This window comes from Thunnus albacares, chromosome 20 (genome assembly GCF_914725855.1).
Source record: "Thunnus albacares chromosome 20, fThuAlb1.1, whole genome shotgun sequence".
NCBI classification, from domain to species: domain Eukaryota; kingdom Metazoa; phylum Chordata; class Actinopteri; order Scombriformes; family Scombridae; genus Thunnus; species Thunnus albacares.
Window position 1 is genome coordinate 6,559,840 of NC_058125.1, and position 25,048 is coordinate 6,584,887.

Below are 25,048 nucleotides of genomic sequence, written 5' to 3' on the forward strand. Positions count from 1 at the left end.
GTGGAAGGGGTGTGTGTGCGTGTGTGTGATCCTTCAGAAATATAGAAGTACTCTCAGTCACGGTGAATAATGTCCTTGAGGGTTTTATATCTTTTACATTTTGGTTAATGACACAGGTGAAGTGCATATTAAGAAAAGATGAGAGAAGACAACAGTAATCACCCAGAGCATTGCTGGCATAGCAACCAATAAAACAGCAATAAAATGATCAATGACTAGAATGAAACTCTAGCAATGAGACTGCTTTTTTTAGTAGTTGTGTGCGCAGGGTGAATATTTTGTTAATCATGAGTATCCAGTCTTGTGGTCATGTTTGAAAGATAACTGGTCACTCTCAGATGTTTTTCTTTTAACTTTTAAGGAATTTGGCATTTATGCACTGCAGGTATAAAAGTGGGTATAAAAATACAATTAGATGATCAAATAATAATACAATGGCAAAATAGAGCAATGTTTTGATGTGCAAGTCCCTCAATAGTTTGTATCTCGTGTTCTACCGTACTGTACCAGCATGCACATAAAAATGCACATGCATTGCACAAGCATGAGTGTCACATGATACAAATGCCTTGGCGTTTGGCTAGACGAGAAATTTACATTCAAATATCATTTGCACAACCCTGTTGGTAAACTGTGGCAAAAAAATCGGCTTCTTTTACAGAAACAGAGACACCTTTCCAATGTGTAGTAAGAAGAGGATCAGGATCGGACCAGTTATGCTGGTGTTGGATTATGGTGATGTAATCTACGGGCATGCCTTTACCTTCACATTTAAGCCCCTGGACTCTGTAAACCACTCAGCCCTTAGATTTATTACAGGTGATAGCTTATGCTACTGTTTCACGTGTCTATTCTGAAATGGGAGAGTTAGCTTTTAGTTCTTGTGGCCAAAGCACCTGGAATAAACTTGTAATTGTTTGAATTGTCTTTTACCATGTATGTATATATAAATGTTCTACTATCTTACTATTATTTATTGTACTATTGTTAACTCAATGTCATTGTAAATGAGGACGACCTCAATGACTCATGAGATTAAATAAAGGTTATGAATGAATACTCATTTCAGCTGGTGGTGGGAATGCTAGAAATGCTCATGGGCATCTTCATGTATTGGTTGATTTGCATTGCCGTTTTTGTATTGTTGCTTGTTCTGTGTCTCCTGTCTGGGACGTTCAGTCCCGTAGGTTGTTTCTCTCAGGCTTGTGACACTGGTTGCCTTGCATGTTGATTGCTGAGACCACACCGCTTCCATTCGTGGAGGCTACATGTGTTTTCACACATGGATCCTATTGTATAATTATATGGTCTTGTCACTGATTAGACTTTGGGTCTCACCTGTTATTGGGTCTCAACTATATTTCTTTTGCTCTCTATGCTGATGATGGCTTTAAGCTGAAACGCGTTCATTTTCTGTCCACAATTAAAAAACACAAGAAGATGGATTAGTGAGCGCTGTTGTTTTGTTTTGTTTGTTTAGTCTTTATCATAACTGTGCACCCGATACAATCTTAAGATTTGGAGTTGTGCGCACCGCTGCTTAGTACCAATGCTAGAAATGCAGCAATAAAAGGAGAAGAAGCCGACAAAGAAGTCAATGTTTACATGCAATGCACATTTCAAAACATTCCTGAACGTAGCAATTCCCTCTTGAATCTGGAAACAGTAATTAAAAAAAAAAAAACAATGTCCACTTACTCGCCTGATCTGGAGCATTAGAACGTATCACATGGTCTTCATCAGCAGATGGAGTGTGCTCTGTTGTGAGAACTGTAGATGTTTTCCATTATTCAAACCAAGATCATTTCCAAGATCAGGAATGAACTTAAAAGCTGAACTTTTAAAGGAATAGTTTGATTCCCTTATTCACTTTGCAAAGAGTTAGGTTAGAAGATCCAAACCACTCTCGTGTCTGTGCAGTAAATATGATGCTGCCGCCAGCAATCTCTTAGCTTAGCTTAGCACAGAGGCTGAAAACAGAGGGAAACAGCTAGACTGGCAGAAAATTCCACCTACCAGCACCTCTAAATCTCATTTATTAATATGATATATCTTGTTTGTGTAATCTCTACACAAATAGAAGTGTAAAAGTGACCAGTTGTAGTTTTTTGGGGAGTTTCATGCTGAATTTTTTTTTTGTCCAGGAGCAGTGACCTCTTGGAGTCTCTGCTTGTTGCCTGGCAACCTCACAGTGACAGCAAGACTTCAGGAAGTCACTGTGGCCAGCCAAGAAATAGTCTGGGAAATGACCTCCTGTAAAAAACCAACATGTTGATCTACACTTTGGTATTTGTACTGATTAAAGAGACAAGATATAACATGTTAATTAGCGAGCTTTAGAGGTGCTGTGAGGCAGATTGTGTTACCTTTGGATAGAGCCATGCTAGCTTTTTAGTCTTTATGCTAAATTAAGCTACACTATTTGGCTGCTGCCATTAACTTCATATTTAAAACACAGATATGAGAGTAGTGTCAATCTTCTCATGTAACTCTTAATGAATCTCCCAAGATGTCAAACTATACCTTTAAGCCAACAAGAAGTCTTTAAGTCAAGTCCTCCATAATAACTGAGCAATCTCTACCTGCTGATGAACCAGAACAGGCAGGTAAGTAGATCTTGAGTTTAGTTTGTTTTGTCAAATTTCAAAAAAGGCTTTGCAAATGTTTCAGAAAGTAGGAAATACTGGAGGATTCACATAATGCATTCATTGAAAAACAAAATACTAATTGGGATGTCTGTAATAATCAAGCATTGCAAAAATCTCCTGTGTGCTTGTACAAGTTGATTGATGTGAACACTATTAGAGCATTATTAGAGCAATGGATACAGTCCGTTCAAACGTTAAGGGTCAAACACAGAACTATTTTTAGAGCTTCTATTTGTTATATTGTAGATCCTTTGAACAACTACACAGGGACAGCAGGATGATGACTGGAGACAGCAGAACATGTTGAGGAAAGGTCGCTACTGTTTCTCAACTGACGGAATAAAAGAGGGATAGAGAGAGAGATGAAAGTAATTGGAGGGACACAAGTGAGTTACAGAGAGAGGAGGTTGTAGGGAAATCAGGCCATCATCGGCCTGATCACTCGAAGAAGAAGAAGAAGATACAGAACTAAAAGTGAATTAAATTCAAAACAGAGAGAAAATGGGTCAAAATTAGTCACAACAAAAATGACTGTAGAGGCAGGAAAATTAGGGATGGAGTCCACGTAGCTCTGTGTGAGGAAGAGTGGGGGGCTAATAGTTTTTATCAGCAGCAGGCTCGCCAACCCTGAGTCGCTCGTCTAGCAACTACGCACACCGGGCTGCGAGTGATGTGGTCACAGTTGTCATAGAGACGAGGCACACATTTAAGTTTTACCTCCCCACCTTTTCATGAGGGAAGTGATTTGAAACTTAGAGAAAACAACATTTTTCATTTACAGATCACAGCTTATTATCTATGCCACTTCTGCATGCTGTCACTTTATTTAGAGCGTCATTTAATGTACATCAGCACTTTGCCAGCCAGGTTGCGGCTCATTTTTCTTTACCTTAATTTTGTTTATGTGTAAACAACTCCTCAGGTAATGTTTATTAAAAAAACCTGGTAAAAAATATCTTCCTGCTGATTGTTGTTATCATTTATTAAAGTTAATTTCAGACCTCTGCAGAGACTACAAAGTATGCTCGTTTACAACAGATATATTCATGAACTTGACCTGTTTTCCTCCCACTTACATGAGTGCCAGACCGAGGTAGTTGGCAGTGCTGCCCCAGTACATCGGGTTCTCTGTGATGTTGAAGGGAAAGCCTGTCACCTTCTCGTCCATCAGGATGCCAAAGTAGTCACCTGGAAAATCACAAACACACACACACACGCACACACGCACACACAGTGAGTTAATGCTGTAACTGGTTGAGATGTGAGGATTTTGGCTCTATTCAACACAAACACTGCATTTCATCACAAAACTCTGTTAATTTTTAATTGCCGCTTTTCGTGTTCAGTGTTCAGTGTTCAGAGGCTGGATCCTATCCTAGCATTCACTTGGCGAGAAGCGCATCTCTGGAGGTGTAATAGTCCCAAATGTGAGTCCTGCCACCTGTCTATCAAAAGTGGACAGGGATTCAAAGCCAAACTTGGTGGACTACCTCACACTGTTGCCATGGTACCATGATATATCAACAACATTGATACCTAGTTATAAACTTTGATTGTACAACTCTAATCAGAAGCATTTTGGCCAGCTTGACTCACTGTGATGATCATCTTTTGACATGCTTCTGACAGAAGAACAGGGGACACTCAGTTCAGACTGGATGTACTGCCAAAGGGAACGCGACTTTGGCACCACACAGGCATGTTAATGCTACACTGTCTGCTCAACCATCACCTGGCTGCTACTGATGTCAACAACATGACCGCATTGAGATGACCTCATGTGAAAACGGAGGTGAAACTTTGATTATGTGTCAACACACGAAGCAAGACATGAGCCAGATAATATTAAAGTTGAACCAAATTTGAATTTTTCTCACTTTTGGGTAGAGAACTATATATTTTAATGATCCTAAAGCTATTGTGCCTATTTTTCAATTTTTCAAAACAGGATTCAAACATTTTTGGACAGACTGTATCATTGGACACAATGTCTATGTTTCAAGCATCCAGGTGGGCGTCTCCCTTGGCATGTGGCTGATAATTGAGAGCCTGCATTGCTAGGAGACAAGCTGTCAACTTCTGCGGTGTGCTACTGATTATAATACTGTATAAACTCTCTGTTTCAAGCTCAGTGGCTTTCAATCATTATTGAATAAAGCTGTCTGTCTTTATACAGCAAGTTTTAAGACATTTCATGCTGTTAAGTTTGTATTCCACTCAGAAAGTGGATGCTGGTGAGCCTAGCTTGCTAACATTAGCACTTACTGTATTTACACTGAGTCTAGCTTGTCTAGCTTGTTTTTAGTCAAGCTAGCAGTGTGGTTCTGGAAATGGAAATGATCCACCACTGTCAGACTGAAATACCTCAGCAATTATTGGATAGATGTCCATGAAATTTTGTACAAAAAACTGATGGAAGGATGGCTTTTGGTGTGAGACACCTGCTTTTAGGCTCTGACAAACAAATCATACGAATCTCACATCAAGTCTTTGATGAAAAATATAGCTATAAAGAATATATAGGCATCCACTGCACATAGGACACAGAAGGAAAAGCTTTACTCTCATGCCAGGGCACAAAAGCCACAGTTTGCATCCTCCTCAAAATCATAAAACCCTTCATGTAAGTTCAATTTAGCCTTTGTCACTTTCTTGGACAATTATGTGTCTAAAATATAAAATGAAGCTTAAATTTATTCTTTTTGTTCATAATTTTGTGGTCAAAACAAACACCAATGATATTTATACTGATTGCTTAGCCAATAGTATGAATGAATAGAATGAATTTCAATTTGATTTTGAGGAACATATTTCTTTGATATTGCAACCTTGTGGTAAAACAAGAATTGGATATTTAAAAAAAAATGTGTGTTTGTGTGCTTACTTGTGTAGTGGGGGTCTTAAGCCAATAAAACATTGGGGGCTGCTGAACTAGGACACCGCTCACTGTAACCTGAGCATTTTGCCATGTAATAACTTCCCCCGGTATTGTGCACACACAAAAACACACACATACGCACATAATCTGACCCATTTTGGGACTTAAGTATAACAGGACATGAACATTCATATACTTCCCTTATTCCTCCCTTCATTGCCCACCCACCTACACACACACCCACCCACACACACACACACACACACACATACACACATACACAGGCTTCCAGTAGGTAAAACTGACCTGTTGAATTACACATGTGGTGTTGCTGGCCCTGTTTTCTGTCAAACAGGGGCTGTTAATGCCCAAGTTATATAACAATTTTCATGATGTTTTTTTAAACGCCGCAGGTAGGGTGGGATAAAAAAGAGATTATATAAACAAATGTGTTAGGTGTTTGAATAGAAAAACAGCTGTAACTGGCCTTCAGAACAATATGTTAACCTCATTTTTGACCTCCAAAGTGACAGGTAACCCATTCATATCTGAAAGCAAAAGCATAACAATTTTTTTTTTTCCCATGTACCTGCGTCACTGTTGTTTCGTTGTGGTTATGAAAATGGGCAACACTGAGGAGTAGTGACAGCACTATGGTTGACCAGAGATTAGAGAAGTGGGTCTGTGAACAGCAGGTTGTGATTGGAGTTTGGATCCCGGGCCAGCTGGCTGACACCTTAGCACCCTGTGTAAATTTGATTGTGTTTGGATCTTTGTTTCTGCTCCCGTGCCATCCGTTTGAATCATCAGGTCACGGTGACTCAAAGGGCTTAATTTAGAGCGAAGAAGACGCATCAGATCACAACACACACCCACAGGCCGTATCCTCCAGCATGTGTGTGTCCACATTAGGAGAAAGTGGAAAAGAACTGGAGTGCAGGTAGACTGTGGTGTAGTATAAAAATCAGCCCCACACACACACACACATACATAAGAGTAACTTAAAATTAGTTCAACAGTAAAATAATTAAATAAGTAAAATATTTTCTAGATTATTATATTGGAAACAGCTAATGAGAAGTCCAAAGTTCATACAGTATCTGTTGCTGCTGATGTGATTTACTACCTGCAGGTACCGCTGGTGGAGACGAGGAGGTTTGTCTCAGCCAGTAGCTACAATTACAAGAATTTGCAAAATTTTAACATGCATCACAAACTAAGTTAAACAGCTTTTGTTTTAGCTTGTTCATAACATTTCGCTATTAGCTTAAACAGGGCGCTGCGGTTGTGTAAAACATACCAGTGGTGGATGGGCTACTGCAGGCAAAGCAGATGAAAATATCGCTTTTTTACATGTTTATGCTTGTTCAACAGGTGTTTTGATAAATTACTCTAACTGGCTTTTTACTCACGAAGGTTTTATTGCACTCAGTAACAAGCATAGTTGTCGTCAAGTCGAGTCAAACATTATCTTTCACTTCACCTGGTTCGATGTCTAAACTGCAGCATCTCTGCTCTGCTGTTTGCTGTGTGTGTGTGTGTGTGTGTGTGTGTGTGTGTGTGTGTGTGTGTGTGTGTGTGTGTGTGTGTGTGTGTGTGTGTGTATGTGTGGATGGAGGAGCTGAGCCCCGCCATCGATCGAACGCTGACACAGAGAGCAGAGGAGAGGCTGCAGCGCGACCATAAGTTACACCAAAATGTATAAAAGTACTGATAAAAGAATCAACCTTAAAAATAACCTGGGTTCTTAAAATTGTAGAACTGTTTTCAATTCAGAACAGGGTTTCAGGCGCATTGAGGGTGATATAAAGCGTAGATGCTATTTAGACATATATTTATTTGTTGTTACATTCAACATTTTGGGTCAGTAGCAGACAATTTATACTTTGTTTTGAATCCATTGTTTTCTAAAGATATGCAGCACAATTCTTAAATAACCCAGCATTAAATATGAATTAGTGTCTGTGCATTTAAATTAAATCCCCTGGAGCTACACCACCAGTGTTAGCTTAAAAGATGAGCCAAACATGGACAAATAGTCCTGAACAACTATGGATAAAAATCATAACAGTTATTAGGCTCAGACAATTGATCAAACTCTATATACTGATGGAGACCATGTGATATGGTTGAAAGCTCTAGAAAAAGCTAGTAAGTGGGCCTTGAGATGGGATTATTTTGTAGTTAGTCGAAACAAACAAAATTGCTTTGACAAAACAAATCACTATATTTCCCATGACAAGAATTAACTTTGATGGTTAACATACAGGTAATTTTGGCATTATTAGCACTGTGGATAATAATGTGACATTTTGACCTTAGGGTGATGCTACAGGAAAGGTCATGGGTTTATGTGAATAAAAGAGTTTATCCACTTGTGAGCATAAATGTGTTCAGAACATTTCATTGCAATATGTCTATCAGATTACAACATATTTAGATTATACATGATATTTTAGGCTGACACTAACTTGCAGTGTCCAAATTGTGAAGGGCTTATCTTATGTGGAGCATGACTGACTGTGCTCATTTCCTAATTGGTGTTTCTTGAGTATAGTGTTTATTTTGTCTATATGGTAGTGCTATAGAAGAGGGCCAAACAAAACAAACACTAGGATAGAACTGTTGGCTACCATGAGTAGAAGATTTGGTGGCATAGATGGCATGACAACTATCAAGATCTTGCTCTGGACTAAAGTGTCAGATAGACTGACAGTTTCATACCATCATGATTAGGCCTCACTGCTAGCTGTGTAAAAATGGCCAGTGATAAGCTCCAAAGCTCCCAAATGTTTTCATTTTTTCATGCAAAGTACCTGATGAAACTGGCCTACAAATTTGCTCATGTTTTATAGGCATATGATTCTCCACCGGGGGAGCTGTTCAGTCCTTGTTGGACCAGTTCTACACAAGTCAACCTGCGCCACCTATAGGAAAGGAAACTAATACCTGCAAACAAAGAAGTGTTACAGATGCAGTGTTATCTTTTATATAGCTGTTTTAAGTTTTAAATTTTACACCTTTCATCTAAAATAAAATAATTTCAAGATGTGAACATCTGTCAAAAAGAAATACAATTTAGATTGTGGGCTGGTTTTTGAATACTTTGTAAATGAATTCTTAAACGTCTCAGATTTAACATAAAGCTTTTTCAGGCCCTTGACCATCAGATGAGTGTAAATTATCTGGAGACATAAAGTTTTCCAGGTCTGACTACTCACTATACAAAAACACACATATGTATAAATATTTTAATTACACTTGAGTTTCAGACAAGACTTGGTCAAGCTACATTGCTAAGTTTCTCTTCTTTTGTCTTAAGCAGGTCACCCACATTTTTATTCTTTTCACAGATAAAATGGCGTATGAGCAGCGTTCCAACTGACCTGGTTAAGTTTCTCAGTTTGTAAATTGGCATGATGTGGGTACAGTCTAGCCATCCTAATAGAACAATAGAGAAGCTGAGAGTGTACATCCTAATGAACCACCGGATGCATATAATATTTACTCTGTGCTGCAAAGTCATGTCTCCCTCTTGGGATATTAAACATTTTCTGTGTATTCTTTTTGCAATTTGAGCAGTTTACTGCACAAAAACTTGTCCTCTTTTTTTCTGCAACCTATCTGCATTCACATCTCATTGGGAAACCTGTGTATTAGTCTGGTCTGTGGTGCTTCTCACCAGTGACACTCTGAAACTTCACTTTTCTGCTTTCTGCTTTATAGATTTTAATATTGCTGCTCCAAATAATCGCAGAGGGACAGACGCCAACAGAAGCTCACTGGTTTACTCGGTCAACTCCTGTCATCTCCTGCTGCCCCTGATGCCTCATTTATCCATGTGGGCAAAGTTGGGGATTAGTGGAGACTGAGAGCATCTGAGTGCACTGATGGGCAATGATGGTGCAGGAACTGAGACACAGTCTGGATCTCGGAGATGACTCACTGAAATGACTGACCTAGAAACTTAATACCAGCACTTGCCAAGATGGCAATGTCGTACTCGTGTTCATTTGAATCGATGCCTGTACTCAGCGGCACAACAAAGGAAAACAAACATGTTTGTGTCAGATGCAGATGAGAAAATATTTGCGTCTACCATGTGTGACGATGTTTACTCCTGTTTGAGTCAACAGGAATAAACTGAAATTGCATATTTAGTTTTTTACCCAAAGAACTTGTCAGAATGATTTTTATTGCACATACAAGGAAATGGCTTTTGGTGGGCTGCAGCATCTTATTAAAAAATTAAAAGTGTCAAATAAATAAATGTTAAGAAAAATAGAATGAATGTCCTTCATTCGCTGACGAACACAGTGAGATGTGGTGAAAGCTAGAAAGTGGAATTTTTCAGGTTAGATTATTTTGTTTCACATACTGTTCCCAAACGCCAACTTCAGTGCTCAAAATTGAAAAAAACACTGTTTGATCTGTTGGCCACTGACCAGCTCGAACAGTTGGGGGTTAAGGGACTTGCTCAAGGCAACCTCAGTATTGGTAATTATGGAGGGACAAGGGCTGCTATTTCACTTTGCCTTGTCTGGGGCTCAAACCCTCGACCTTTAGGCCCCACTGCCATCCCTTCATTAGTAGAGCATCAGAAAAAATGAGAAAAGGATACAGAAACCTTTCTGGAGAACATTTCTACATCATTGCAACGAGGTGAGAAGTTAAATCACTGGTGATAAAGATTTTCAGTTGCCATTGAATTCATTAAGAATTCAATTCTATTAAAAAAAATCTGTTTTGGTTAAAAGTGAACTACCTTCTCAAAGTCTGATACTCATTTAAATGTCTCTTTGGATGAAAGCATCTGCCAAATGAATAAATGTAAATGATCCTGTAAAGAATGGGTGTTCAGAAAAGTCAAAAAGAAATATTCTTCCATCCAGTCACACTTTCAAATGTGTTAAGTCAGTATGTATTCAGATAATTTTGCAGTGGAAATCATGTGGGAGTATATAAACAGTATGAATACATATAAACAAAAATACCCAGCTAAAACAGATTTATCAATGTTGTTTAAAAAAACAAGTAAGTCAGACAGAAATGTTTCTGCTGTCAAGGGGGTGTATATATTGCATCTTTAGTTTAATAAATGTATCCATTATCCTGTATTTATGTTTCTGTTCTTATCTTTTCAATTTCCTTCAAAAGGTTTCTACCCTCTTAATTTGCATTTAATATTTACTGTATGCTTTTTAAAAAAAATGTTTTTAACGCGCTATGAAAAACACCTTGAATTGCCTTTGTGTATGAATGTGCTATGGAAATAAACTTGCCTTGACAGATTTAATTATTACAGGCAAGAGCGTAGGTTTCGTTATAAAGTCGAGTTCTTCTGATACTCTTCAAACAAAAAATAAATGAAGGCTGTCTTGCATTTATAGCAATCTAGAAAAACCCCACTATGATGAAATTGCTCATCATGCCATCAATAACATTGCAACAAAAACAACAAAGAAAAACTATGTAAATATCTGCCTTGTTAATGCGCTAATTCAATTGATAATCATGTGCAGATTCCATGATAATGAAAAAAGAAAAATTGTCATCTCGAAGCCCAAGCCCAAATTACTCTGGTGTTGTCACTGTACAACTGAGTAGTACTCTCTCTGACTAAATTGACCTTGACATATAAAATCAGTGGACTGCCCCTTTTAAATTTGACACTGTGTTTGATACTTACCTAGGAAGGTTCCAGTAAATCCCAGAGCCAGGAAGCTGCTGACCACCAGCACTGTGCCCAGCACCATAAGAACTACTCCAGAATAGAAGATGTCTGTCCTGTCCATCACTTCCCACCTGGCCTGGGCCTTCATTGCCACGGTCATGCTGCAGGGAAAAGGAATCACAATGGTCTTTATTTAACCAGTGCATTGTTGTAAATGCTCCAGACCTTGAGCAAGGTTTGATCAGTAGTGCTAACTGAATGGATCTAAGTGTGCAGAAGACCTTTACTGTGGATTCAATGGTAACAGCAAGTACTCTGAACTAAGTGAGTGTTAGAAACTCTACGGACTCTAAGGACTGGGAGGAAACAGGAAATGAGAAGACAGCAGGGGAATAGTGATGAAATAACAGAGAATATGGATGGTCAAGGTCAGAGGAAAAAAGGGTGATAGTCACTGACCTTCAATAAAAAATAGCTGCTCCTACTTTCATCAGACTAATTCATTGACATGCTTTTGAAAAGTGTCATGGTCAGGCTGTTGTATTGCAACACATGAAGTACTAATTCAGTAAATCTATTGTTAATGAAGTCAAATAGCTTCTCCTAGAACTTGGCGACCTAGTTTAAATTCAAAGATATTACCAAAGCAGTGCCTGTGTGAACAAGAGCCTCCTTTTAGACTGCAGGCTTCTTCTTTTTATCATTGGAACATCTGTACTACATTGTAAATCCAACCTAATTAAAAGAAAATGTCAGCTTCCTATGAGCGTCACAAACTGACTAATCATGAAATGAGCCTTTTTGCAAATAATGGTCAGAACAGAAGACAGACCTTTACCTTGTGCATTGTATATTGAAATTTCCAATTTTTCCACTTAAAGAGAGTTACATTGAAACATGATGTGGAAAATGCATGTGTCATTTTTGGCAACACTACACAAGGTCTCTTCTCAGTTATTGTAAGTTAAGATATCGGTGTTTTTTATTATATTATTATATTATTGTCTTTACAAGAACTAGTGGGTGTAGAAGTGAACAAGCCTTCTCCTACCAGTGATTGAAGCCTCCCTTTATCAATATAAAGGCCTTTGAATTGATGTCTATATCCCTGATTTTTTTCAGCCACTGAAAACTGAAATGAAAAAGAATGGGGAATTGAGTCCAATTATCAGACTTGCTATATCCTTGGGCTGGTAATCTCGTAATTGTGACCTTTTAGAGATTCAGCTTAAATTTTTTTTTAAAGCACCAGTAATGGGCCACCATAGTGTGTAGGCTCAACATCTCTCCAAGTTTAATAAGGCTCAAATGTCATCACTATGGGACCAGGGGACTCCTGAGATACTGTGTGCAGTGTGACCTCACTGCATGGAAATACACACTCAGCATGATGCTACTTTAGAGTAAAGACACATTTTCATTTTGTCCTTCAGGGTCACCAGGAAAATGTCACTCTTTCATTACCTCACCTTTGCACCTTTGTTTTGTTGTGGACTTCAGAGCTTCATCATATTTTTAACTGTGAAACTTGTAACTGGGGTTTACATTGAAGTAAACCAACAGGAAACAAGTCTCAACCTTTCAAACTATGCCTGGTAGCCCCCAAAAACATCAAACACTGCAGACACAATCAAGCATTTCATTTTTTAAGTCTATTGAAAACCAGCTGTCCCTTCTCTTGCCAACTCTCGACAGTGTGCGTGTATGCATGTTAGTATAGCGAGAAAGAGACTGCTTGTTAACGAGAGTGCTTTTAACTTTCCCTGACGTCACACTCAACTGCAGTCTGCACTGACAGATGATGTGAGGGTTGTGTGTTGTATGAGCAAAAGCATTTTCATTAAGTATTGATTGACTGTGCTCTCCTAGGATGTTTGGTTTTAATGTTGCTTGTATTTAATAGGTACCTGGATTTCGTTTAGACATGCACCGATTGTAATTTTCTTGGCCAATTGTGTGTGTGTGTGTGTGTGTGTGTGGCTGTGGCTGTGTGTGTGTGAGACTATAATGTCTGTGCTGCAGCTGCTCCTGTGTGCACAATGTGAACCATGGTGTGGCTATGTGCAGAAAATGGCAAAAAATCAGATATATGAGACTGATCGGGGCTGGTCACCGGTCATGGCCGATCAGCTGAAATCTGGCCGATTTCGATCTGTGGCCGATTGATCGGTGCATCACTAATTTCGTACAAAGATGTAGTAATTGACTTAGAGTCTGGAGCACTTGCTGCTTGAGTCCACTTTTGGCAGCCAGAACAAAACTAAAACTATAAATAAACAAATAAAACTACTTAAAATGTGGTGGCGCCACAGTAACTGCCTCAGCCTTGTTCCAACACTGCTCCACAAAAGTGGGAGCAAATTGCAAGACCTCAGGCTTTTAAAGACTATCCTAATGCACTGACCTGAGGGCAAACTGCAGTTCTCAGTGATATTAATTTTCTTGATTGGTATGACAAGTCCATTATATTGTAACTGACTGTTCCTAAGTCTTTCTGCACTAATACCTCGGCTGTCAAGTGCCTGTATTTAAGACACTTTGAAGTAGAGCTGTAACTCAAGCTAAATGTATATAGTGAAAAAACTCTGACTAGTGAAAAATAGCCATCATAATTTTAAAAATTGCTTATATTGTCCAACCAGCAGTCCACAAACCAAATATAGCCATGTTAGCTGTGTGGCTCCAGTGATGGCCGGGTCAGTCTTTTGGCTCGGCTGCCCACCATTTTGGACCAGATTGAAATATCTCAACAGTTGTTGGATGGATTATTTATAGATTGTTTTGAATTTCTGTACAGACATTCATGGTCTTCAGAAGATGATTCCTACCATCTTTGGTGATCCCCTGACTCTTGATCTAGCACCACCAGCAGGTTTAAGTTTTCACTTATTCACTAAAATATCTTGTATCTACTTGAACACTGCAATAAAAATTTGTACAGACATTCACTCTGCCAAATCAATGTATCCTAATCACTTTGGTGATCCCCTAACATTTCCTCTAGTGACACCATGAGGGGACATTTTTGTTTTTTAGTGAAATATCTGAGAATATCTGATGTTGTGCACAATTACGTGTGCACAACATCAGATATTCTTTTTGAATAATAAAGTACTGGTGTAAAACCGACTTCTACACGGAGTGTTGCATTATGGGTTGTTTGTAGCATTAATGTTGCTAGGCGAGCACACTGTTTACAGTGAGTGTTTTAGAGTCAGTCAGCCCTAAAAGTGTTTTATTAGTCCAGTCTAATCTGCAGGAGTTTCTGAAGGCTCGCTTGAACAATAAATTCATGACGAGTGAAAATGAGTCCAAAGTGTCTCCAAAAGTTTCTACTGCAGAAACGTAATATGTCAAGCTGCCAAATACCATTATCACAGATGATAAGGAGCTCACAAAGACAAACAGGCAGTCTTATAAATGCTAACTGCTGGATAAAATAACTTTTGACCACTTTCAAGATCCTGGCAGTAGAGAGTGTGAGTATGTAACTATACTATGCTGTAAGTTATAATCAAATAGTAACGTTATTTTTCCAAAAACAGTTGTTGGAAAAGGGGACCCCCCATCTTATAATCAGGGTCGCTTATATTCATATTATTATTTATATTCGTACGTCAAGCCCTCGAGCTACTGTGACTAAGCAAAACATTTTGAGGAGAAGAAGGATGAGCTAAAATTCAAGCTAGCTCTGATCACCAACTGATGGACAGCTCTCATAAAGGAAAGCTAAATCACGACTTTTCTTAAAAATTAACTCGTTAGTTACCGGTTAATGGGCGTTGGTCTGACAAAAGCAAAATTAACCCAAACTGACATCCCTAGACAAAATACTTCTGGCAGGATTTTTGGATTTCCTTGTATTCAACCAGGTGCTTCTGCTTGAGGTAGTGGAATAAGTTTGTTGTATTGCCCCTGAACTGTTAATTGGTTAACCGCTGTCTTTGACCAGTTCCTTTTAGCCAAAGGAAAGTGGTGACCCTGCAGACTTTGTATCAGTGGTTTGACAAGGGGTGCAACATGTTTTGGTTTGCATTATAGTTTAAGGTTGGCCCTTTCTAACCTAGGTGCACTGCCACAAAGCAATGAAAAACCTACCAGCACTAGTGTGAGGCAAAACTGGTTGAATGAATGTTTTTGCAAGTGCAATTTGCAATGCTTTTTATCAGTAAGTCTGCAAGTAGCTTGTAACAAAAGCCAACACAGCTGATTGTCCATCACAGTGTTCTGTTTTTGGACAGTTCCACTGCTGACAAAGGTGTACCACACCACCAAGTGCAGACAGGGTTCTCCTTCTATTGAAACACATAGATTTCAAAGTGTTTCCCTCCAGAAGCACTGCTGCTTACAACACTGCTATAACACCAACGCCTCGGCAAAACTCCAGCTCTACACCAGCTTCTTCTGCTTTGACCAAATTTGGATTTCTGGCAGTAAATGACAAGATGGCACTGAGAGGTAATCTCACATCCATGCTTCCAAACATCCTTTCAGAAGCTAAATTAATGTTTTTTTATGCTTCTGACATTGACAAAAATTGCACAATTATTGCTCCATTGATACGTATATGGGATAAGTGAAGTGAAGGAAAACAACTTAAAATGCAATAATTTACAGTCTTTTTAGGCATTGTGGATAAAGAAGTCCTCAAAATGCAAATTCTTCCCTTTGCACAGTGCAGCTTTAAGATTAATAATACTGGTTATTCCCCATTTATGTTTGGCCCCCTTTATGCTCTTCATTTTGCATTTCATGGTTTTGTAAATTATGTCAAGGCCATGCCCCGCAGCCTCTAAATGTCACTGGGCCAAAGAGTTCAAAAGTTTGGCTTCTATAGTGTTGAAAGGGTTCCTAACACTGCACATTATAATGGAACACACACAGGTGCTGGTAGATGCAGTTTTTCTCTGTTTGTGTGTGTCAGTGTGTATGCCTTAGCACACCTGTGGGTTGTCGTCTAAATGCAATGTAATTCCAGCAGACAAAAATGGCTCCCGAATCAAAACTAGGTTTGACATGCTGCGAGTCTTCTGGTGTTCTCCCTTTGTCAAAGGAAGCAGGAAGTGTAATGTGATGCGGCTTGTTTTTCTCCCACATCAGACACAAAGAGTGACTGCTGGGTTATCTGTTAAGTAAGGTGGCTAAACACGACATACTGCTGGGATTTGGATTGGAAAAGAGATAGAAAAGGAGGTTTGGGGGATGGAGATATGGGCAAGGGGTTAGTGGGGACTGACTGTTGGATGTACTGTAACACCAAGTCACTGCTGATGGAGCACACTCTGCATTGTCTAGAAATACAAAAAAACTAGCTTTTGGTATATGAAGGTCAGTGAGGGAAGGTTCAGTGAGTCCCTTTCACAATGAGCTGCTTTACATCAGAGCTTAGAAAAGGAAGAAGCATGAGCAGCAAGGCTGGTGACTTCACATAATTACAGCTTTATCTGCAATCTCAGTCGTAAAGTCTAAAATTCTCTCCATCTCATTCACATGGTAAATACATTAAAATGTTGCAATATCTGGCATTCAGCTGCCCCATCCCATTGCTATATGGGTCATATGTTCCCGTGATTTTCTGCATATCCTTGACAAAGTCTCAGTTTTCCTGTTCTTGTTCCCTCTGTCTTCAGCCTACCTAATAAAAAGCTAAATGGCACTACTTCTTCATTAGAAAACTTTAGCCTTGCATTTATATGCTCTTTCTCTCTTCCACTGACTAAAGAAAATGTAGCAAAGTTAAAACGTGATACATTTACACCTGCAGCAGAGAGACGTAGGCAGACTTGATTTACATCTGGCAGGATTACAAGCCATTAAAGGTTCAAGGTGTTTTGGTTTGGAAATGCTCAAGTGCTCAAGTCAAGGGCCCACAAACACACACACGTGCACACATCTTCATTTCAGACATTTCAACACAGTACAATAACTGCTGCATACATCTTGACCTACATTCATCTCTGACGCAGAAATTACAACCATCCTGCTGTCACTGCCAGTCTGACAAATACAGATGCCTAAAATATCCTTTCTAGTACTGACACATTTGAAATACACAAAATGTAAAGTGTATTGTCAAAACCTTATAGGTTCTTTAACATGTATTTCTGCCCAGTTACATATTTCATATTCCAATCACCTGGATCAAGTGAGACCTTCTCCAGTGATCTGAGCAACGAACCCAAATCCTTCAGACACTTCTGAACTGGGCTGTGGTTCCCCTTTAAAAACTAGTGATTCCCTATGCATACAGCTTTAATCATGACCATTTCTTGCAGGTAGAAGGACACCTCACAGTGTCTAAGGGTTTAGTCACACCAGCATTTAAAACGGCAAAATTTAGCAGCTAAGTAATTTCATTTCCATGGCAGTTAATCTGCAAGAATCCTTCACGGAAACCTTGATGAACTTCAACAAGCAAATTTGCACCGGTGACCAAAAGCAAGTGTTCTAGACCTATGATGGTACAGAGAGCTGGAGAGTCCAAAACAGATGAAGTTCTTGCACTGTAGTGGCTGTATTTGCACCTCCCATTTTTATTTACCATCCTCTGTTGGAGCATAAACTGCTCCTCAAAAGAGGCATGGTTTGCATAATTACAGTTTAAGTATAAGACAGGAGGCAAGGGTACAAATATGTGTTTTGGATAAAGTGTATTAAGTTATTGTACCAGAGCTAATAAGCTTGCTGCCTAACAGTCATCAAGCTGGCTTGCTTGAAGAGCTTTTTTCTCTTCTCTTTAGTCATTCTTTATTGAATCAAATGATTACAACACAGTGCAGAGAAAATAAAAAAGAAGTCTGGAGAACTGTTTCTGACTGAGGAGTGCTAGCATGTTCCTGGCTTGCTAGAGTCCTTAACACACTGCGTCAACGCAATATAAAAAAGTGGGATAAATTTAACCTTTCATCAACACAAACAGTAATTTAACTGTTATTCATTAATCAGTGAAATTACATAACCAACTTAGTGTTTTTCTGTAGTGTTTTATTTTAACTATCAAAAGTTCACTGAATTCTCTTAATTCAGAGAACTATTTACTCTGTGACTCATCTGCCCTGAATTCTCTGGAACCATAACTCAGTGCTATTTACAGTACCGTACACACATTTGCAGGCACACACACTCATGTAGCAGTGATGGCATGGCTCTTCTAGAGATGTACACTAAACTAAATAAACCATTTAGTCATTTTTTGTAAGCAAAAATCACATATTTAACAACATATGACTAATATATCACAGTGTGTGTGATTCTTTCCAAACTTCTCTTATTTTTATTTTAGTCGGTCGGTTGGTTGGTAGGTCCACCACTTTGGTCCAGATTGAGATACAGATGGGTGACAAATAAAACGAAAAACTGGTCCAGGTCTGAATGCTTGAGCCCTACAGTGAGGGGATCTGGTGGCTCTGTTATGCTGTGGGGGCATTTTGCTGGCATGGTTTGGGTCCACTTATAGCCTTAGAGGGAAGGGTCATTGCTAATCAATACAAAGTTGTTCTGAGTCATCACCTTTATCCTATGATGAAACATTTCTATCCTGATGGGAGTGGTCTCTTCCGGATGACGATGCCCCAATTCACAGGGTGTGAGGGGTCACTGAATGGTTTGATGAGTATTAAAATAATGTGAATCATATGCTATGGCCTTCACAGTTACCAGATCTCAACCCAATTGAGCACCCATGGGAGATTTTGGACTGACGTGTTAGACAGAACTCTCCACCACCATCATCAAAACACCAAATGGGGGAATATCTTTTTGAAGAATGGTGTTCCTCAGCCTTGGCATTGATTCTACAAGTCTCTGGAACTCTTCTGGAGGAATGAACACCATTCTTCAAAAAAATATTCCCTAAGATATTGTTAGCATCTTGATATTAGCATTTAGCCCAAAGCACTCCTAAGTACAGCCTTACAGAGCTGCTAGCATGGCTTTATACTCTTGGTCTTGTTTGTAAAATAACAAGTGATTATATTTTAGAAGAAACACTATCTTCCAAGCAATCTTTAAATGTAATAATTTCCACTGTAGATAAAAGGGAGCAGGTAAAAGTTTATGCTGTATGTTTCATTTAATAACAAGTTCTTCAAATGTCACACTACACTCTTCTAGATTAAAAGAATGTAAGGAAGGAGGAATATTTGTTAGTCTGTTAAAAAAACATTGATCATATTTCTAAATTTGGGTTGTGGTATAATCTTTTTTTAACTTTTAACATTTCCTGAGCATAAACACAGAGGGGATGGAGGTGTAATATTTTTACATTTAATACTTCTAAATGTGTGAATCCCAATCCTCCCATCTCATTAAGCTTCCTGTTAATACCAAGAGTGCCTATTAAACACAGTGAGTTAATAAAAAAATTGACTTGTAAAAGCCCCTAGAGCTTTTCTAAAGCTGCAGCTGTCAGTTGGCTAATCAGCACACCAGTGAATCAGTCAGCGCAGAAGTCAATTAGGCAGATGATTTAGCAGCATGATAATGAAGCTGTAAGAGAATTACTCTGCTGGTCAGTCAGTCAGTATGTCTGTAGGTTGGTGAATTGGTGTTTGTTTTCAAAATGAACAGTCCATCTCATGTTGCAGATTGCAGCATGCATGTTGCAAATTTGGAGGAGATAGAGGCATATTTGTTTTTATTTGGTCCAGTGGATCCATTTTACAGATCACAGGGAGAAAAAGTAAAAGATTAAAATGTCATAGTGAGCTGTTACAAGAGCTGTGGACAAAAAGCTCTTAATGCATGTTGCAGGACGCATCATGCTTCCAACATGTCATAAAGGTAAGTAGACTTTTACCATGTCGTGCTGTCTTGTGGAAAACCATATGCACCCATTAAGAACCATTTAGAAGCAGTTGCTTAAAGCTCAGTGCAAGTACTGATCCTTGACTGTAAAAAGAGTCACATCTTCAGTGTTCCCAAGAAACATCTAGCAGTATTTATTTTTGATATAAAAACGTATAAAAATGGGTCTAATGACCTCTCCTAAACTTAAGGTCATTGTGCATGCAGCAGTAAAACTGGAGTTACAGTTGCTACTTGCATAATTTTATTAAATTGTTTTTGGAATCTTTTACGCCTGAAGAGCTTTTCTTTACAAACAAGTAATTGTCCAGAGAGTAAATTTTGGAAGCTATAAACCCCATCAACTCCCTGAAATATAGTTATGTTGTGCTGTGGGGCTGTGAAGTCCTTATCAATTGCTCCTTTTTACAATGAGTAAGTTTTCAGAAATAAATAGACTAAGCCTGAACACTATATTGACTACTGCAATTTTTCCCCATTGCAATGCCAAGATTTAACTGGCTGCCTGAACAAGGTATTTTGATGTAGACGTTAGCAGTATGGCAATCCAACATGCACATACCACATCTGTATTTTTCTTTCCATCATCGCAAAGCAGCAGAAGCCCTTTGTTTTACTTACATTTTTTATTTACAGCTAATCAAACTGCCACTGGATAGCAGAGTGGACTGAAGAGTAGGGAGATCAATCATGTTTCATGCTGCCCAGCATCCACTCTGCTGAGGTGGCACTAAGCAAAACACTAGAAATAATCAGTCCTATCCATTTGTAACAATGTGCCTACCCAATTACCTTTCTAATCACCAACTGAAATGACATGGCTCATCCAGATTTGCAACTATCAGTAGCATTTCATTATTACACAGTATGCATGAGAGCAACATTTCAATCTACTACTGTGCTGTGGGTATTATTCATTCTCTGCTTGTATGGCACTGCTGACTATCCATTTGAAAATAATTGTAGTTATTACAGTTGCACGTGTTACGTGTGCTCGATGACCCAGTCTTCAATCACAATAACTCATAACAAGGAACTGATAGTAGACATGAATGTGTGTGAGCTGTCATTTTTTTAGCACCTAAAAGAAAATATTGAATGAATATAGTAATGACTGATTGTGGGAAGGCTGTTTGGAAAATAGCCTGTCAAAACACCAGCAACAGCAGTAACTTTGTAAAACTGTATATTTTGGGGAATTTTTGATCAGTAATATTGTTACTTCACAGAGTACATCTTTGTAGAATCTTTGTCACCATCATAGAATTTGTGAAACCACTTGCTGTACCTACGTAAATGATATGAAGAGCCGCATTTAACTTTTTGAGCACTTATTTTACTTATTTTACATCAGTGCATTTTCAATGAGCAACTGTACCTTCTACTTTTATGCTAGCACAAATGTATAAAGCCCAGTTCTGCTTGAGATTTCTTCCCATTAAAGGGAAGTTTTTCCTTGCTGCTGTTGCCAAATGCTTGCTCATGGGGGAATGTTGGGTCTCTCTAAATTAAAGAGTGTGGTCTAGACCTGCTCTATGTGAAAAGTGCCCTGAGATAACTTCTGTTGTGATTTAGTGCTATATAAATAAAATTGAATTGAAATTGAAAAAAATGTTTATTGTGTACCATGTTAATTAAGCGTTTTGGCATGCAAACATGCTAATTAGCACTAAACACTAAGTTCAGCTGAGGCTGATTTGATTTGACATGATTTGCATGTATATGGACATAAACCAAAGTGTCGGACAAACTGAACTTTTGACCTGATGCTGGCACTAGATGGGAAGTTAGGGGATCACCAAAGTGGTTACAATTCTTCCCAAGGGGAGCATGAATTTCTGAGCCAAATTTGACACTAATCCAACCAATAGCTGTTGAGGTATTTCACACAAAACCACAATGGTCAACCTCATGGTGGCACAAAAGAAAACATCAGGGGATCATCAAAGGTTTTGGAAAGCTTCTGAGAACCATGAATTTGTGTGCCAAATTTTGTGCCAATCCATCTATTAGATATTGAGATATTTCACAGAATAAGTGAAAACTTTGACCTGCTGAAGGCACTAGAAGACAAGTCAGAGGATAACCAAAATCATGAAGATTCATACTCTAGGAACCATGAATGTCTGTAGTTCAATAGTTGTTGAGTTTGGACCATAGTGGTGGCCCAAATGACTGACTGACAGACCAACATTGCCATCAGAGAAATGCCACAGTAAATTAAAAGTTTATTCAGGCATATTATTATTGCACTTCCATAAAGATGGGGCTCTCATGAGAAACGGATTAAAAAAAGAATGATCAAAATCAATGCAGCAAAGGCCTAGATATCTTTCGGGAATATTAGTCCCTGGTGAAGGTCACACATCAAAAATCCTACATTTCCCATAATGCAACCAATAGGCTCTTTTTATCAGACTAACTCAGCTCACTGGTAAATGCCCATGTCTTGTAATTTCTGATTCCATGGTCATACTCACATGACTGTGGCTATTAAAGTGACAGTTACGTATAAAATCAGTGGAGTACCCCTTTAATTCTGTTGAAAATGAAAGGGGCTGTAGAAAGCATGTTCCACCGGTATACAAAGCAAAGTGACACATCATCATCCAAGCAATTAATTGAATTTCTTAGTCATGACAGTGTAGCACAGTTAATTATTTCAAATATAATTCAGGTTATTTCAAAGAGTGATCTACATGTGAGTAAGTCCAAGATGAACACTTGATCATTGTAGCCATTATTCACCTCACTCACATCTTACTTTGTTAGCACATCTGAGTGAATGAATTGTTATGTAGTACAGGAGTTATTTTTAGTTTCTTATGTGGTACTGTGTGTTGATAAACACTATCTTTAGAAGCACAAAAGAAAACTGGCAAGACAATTTAACAGCTTGTTCCACAAGCATTGTTGCCGAGCAACAGACATCACAGACATCCTTTGGAGGAAAAAAAACAAATCTTGCACTGGCACACTGCATATGTGCGGTTTTGTTGAGGGTGCTTTGTCACCATTCTGATCCATAGTGGGCGGTGTGGGAGAGTGTACTTCCACTGGGTATTTTATGATGGCAGGCGTGGGGCGGCACTGGCACATACAGGAGCGTGGGCACAGATAAGGATGGGAGGAAGAAGAGAAAAGAGGACACAGAGGTGGAAGATAGAAGAGGAGAAAGTGCAAGTAAATAGGCAACAGAGAACATAAGAGAGTGAATGGAAAGAGAGAAAGGTCTGCATGGTGGAAACTAAAATAATGTTTATATAATGGTTTATCAAAGGTGCTGCGCTTGATGTAGTATTTTGGTGAAATGAAACTGGGTAGTTCAGAAAAAAAGTTTTGTAAAGCCACATATATACTCCTGAGCAGACGCAAACACAGACAGCTTTAGACACCACATGCGCATAGTAATTCTGTTTATACTACTCTCTGGAGTCCGCTTGGAGGACACGTTCCACACATACACAGTAGATTGGCATCAACAGGAAGACAGCATAGTGGCCACACGGACACAACAAATTGGAGGTACGCAGATGTTTACACAGAGCCACAGAGCCTACACATACACCTTCTGAAATTTAGCTCACACGGACCCTAGTGGACCCTCATGCACTTGTGGATGCTGAAAATATATTTTCAGCTTAAGGCAGGCCAATGTCTTGCTGGTGGCAGTTACTCAATAATAATGACACATTTGCCTTCTTCAGGATGGGAAGACAAGAGCTACAGGAAGAAACACAATTGTTGGGAAATGTGGTGTGAATTTTGAGGAAATACTAGCACTAACAACAATACCACTACTGCAAGAGGAAATAGATTCAGACTAAATGTGAAACTAATTTTATTAGAGTAATATTTGCAAATTAAGTCAATGGAATGACAGAAATAGACACAAATTATCTCTAGGTGATGCATATTGAGCACTAAAACGCATCTGCGTAAGTTGAAAAAATGTACGCTTAGCCTATCTCAAGACTTTGAGTGTGGCTCCACTTCATAATTACATAGAGACAATAGGAAAAAGGACACTGAAAGAAAAGAACATAAAGAACTGACGTCTTGGTGAGTTTAGATATCAGTAACAGTCTGACTTGTCCAATAAAAATACACAGACACTGTCTATGTGTGCATTGCTAGCTAGCTACAGGTAATGACTGTGCAGTGGAGCAGATAACCACAGATTGCAAAAGACAGAGATTGTATTTGTGTGAATGCCATGAGGTAAAGATTTGCTCTGAATTCAGTTTGAACTCACCTTGAGGAGACCTTTGAGCTAAATGATGCTAACATGCTTACAATGTCAATGCTAACAACGCAGGTATAATGTTTACCATTTTTACCATTGTAGCTTAACAAGTTAACAAACATTTGCTAGCTAGCACTCAACACAAAGTACAGATAAGGCTAGTGGGGATGTCATTGGTTTCACAGGTATGTAGTCATAAACTAAAGTATTGGACAAGTACAAATTTCATGAGATCATGGATATCTTCATCAAATTTCATGTCAGTCCATCCAAATTTGGTGACACATTTCACTAAAAAAACAAAACTGTCATAGTGGCCAAAGTGGTGGACCAACCAACATTTCCATCCCCAGAGTTACACCAGCAACATGGCTAAAAGATAGTATAGTTAATCAGACTATATGTTGATGCTAATAAAAGAAATGATCCATGCCTCTAAGGAGAATGAAGAGGAAACTTTGCGCTTCACCTGTGGCTGCGAAAGACGTTGAGCAGAATGATGAGAAAGCCCAGGAAGTAACAGGCAAGGTAAGGGCTACCAAAGATCCTGGAGAGTCTCCGCGTACGATGCTCCCATCTCGCCACCTGAAAAATGACAGAGCAGAGGACATGAGATGATGGCGTTTCCCCCCTCGGTCCCATCCTCTTAAGTTACTGAGGTTGACATGGGGTAGTCATTTTAATAGGTCATGAAACAGTCTATAAAACAATCACAGCAGACAAAAGGTTTATCAAAGAAGGACAAGAGTGACAAGTTTAACTTTACTAATAGGGTTGCAATGATTCAGTCCATATAT

The 25,048-nt window shown here is 38.8% G+C and overlaps 1 protein-coding gene and 1 long non-coding RNA gene across 3 annotated transcripts in view; one reads left to right on the top strand and one right to left on the bottom strand.

The window, feature by feature from the left end:
* LOC122970964 overlaps positions 1–11,299 on the top strand; it is a 59,041-nt gene extending 47,742 nt beyond the window's left edge. Inside the window, exon 4 of one of the 2 annotated variants that reach the window (XR_006399371.1) lies at positions 11,220–11,299. This is a non-coding gene — a long non-coding RNA (uncharacterized LOC122970964). Of the gene's footprint in view, positions 1–661; positions 904–11,219 lie in introns of those variants that run through there. The other variant, XR_006399372.1, reaches the window with a different exon arrangement.
* pemt (phosphatidylethanolamine N-methyltransferase) overlaps positions 1–25,048 on the bottom strand; it is a 75,693-nt gene that overhangs the window by 19,204 nt on the left and 31,441 nt on the right. Inside the window, exons 3-5 of the mRNA XM_044337343.1 lie at positions 24,721–24,836; positions 11,216–11,361; positions 3,725–3,836 (exon numbers count right to left, since the gene is read on the bottom strand). Coding sequence (XP_044193278.1) covers positions 3,725–3,836; positions 11,216–11,361; positions 24,721–24,836 — 374 coding nt within the window. The remainder of the gene's footprint in view (positions 1–3,724; positions 3,837–11,215; positions 11,362–24,720; positions 24,837–25,048) is intronic.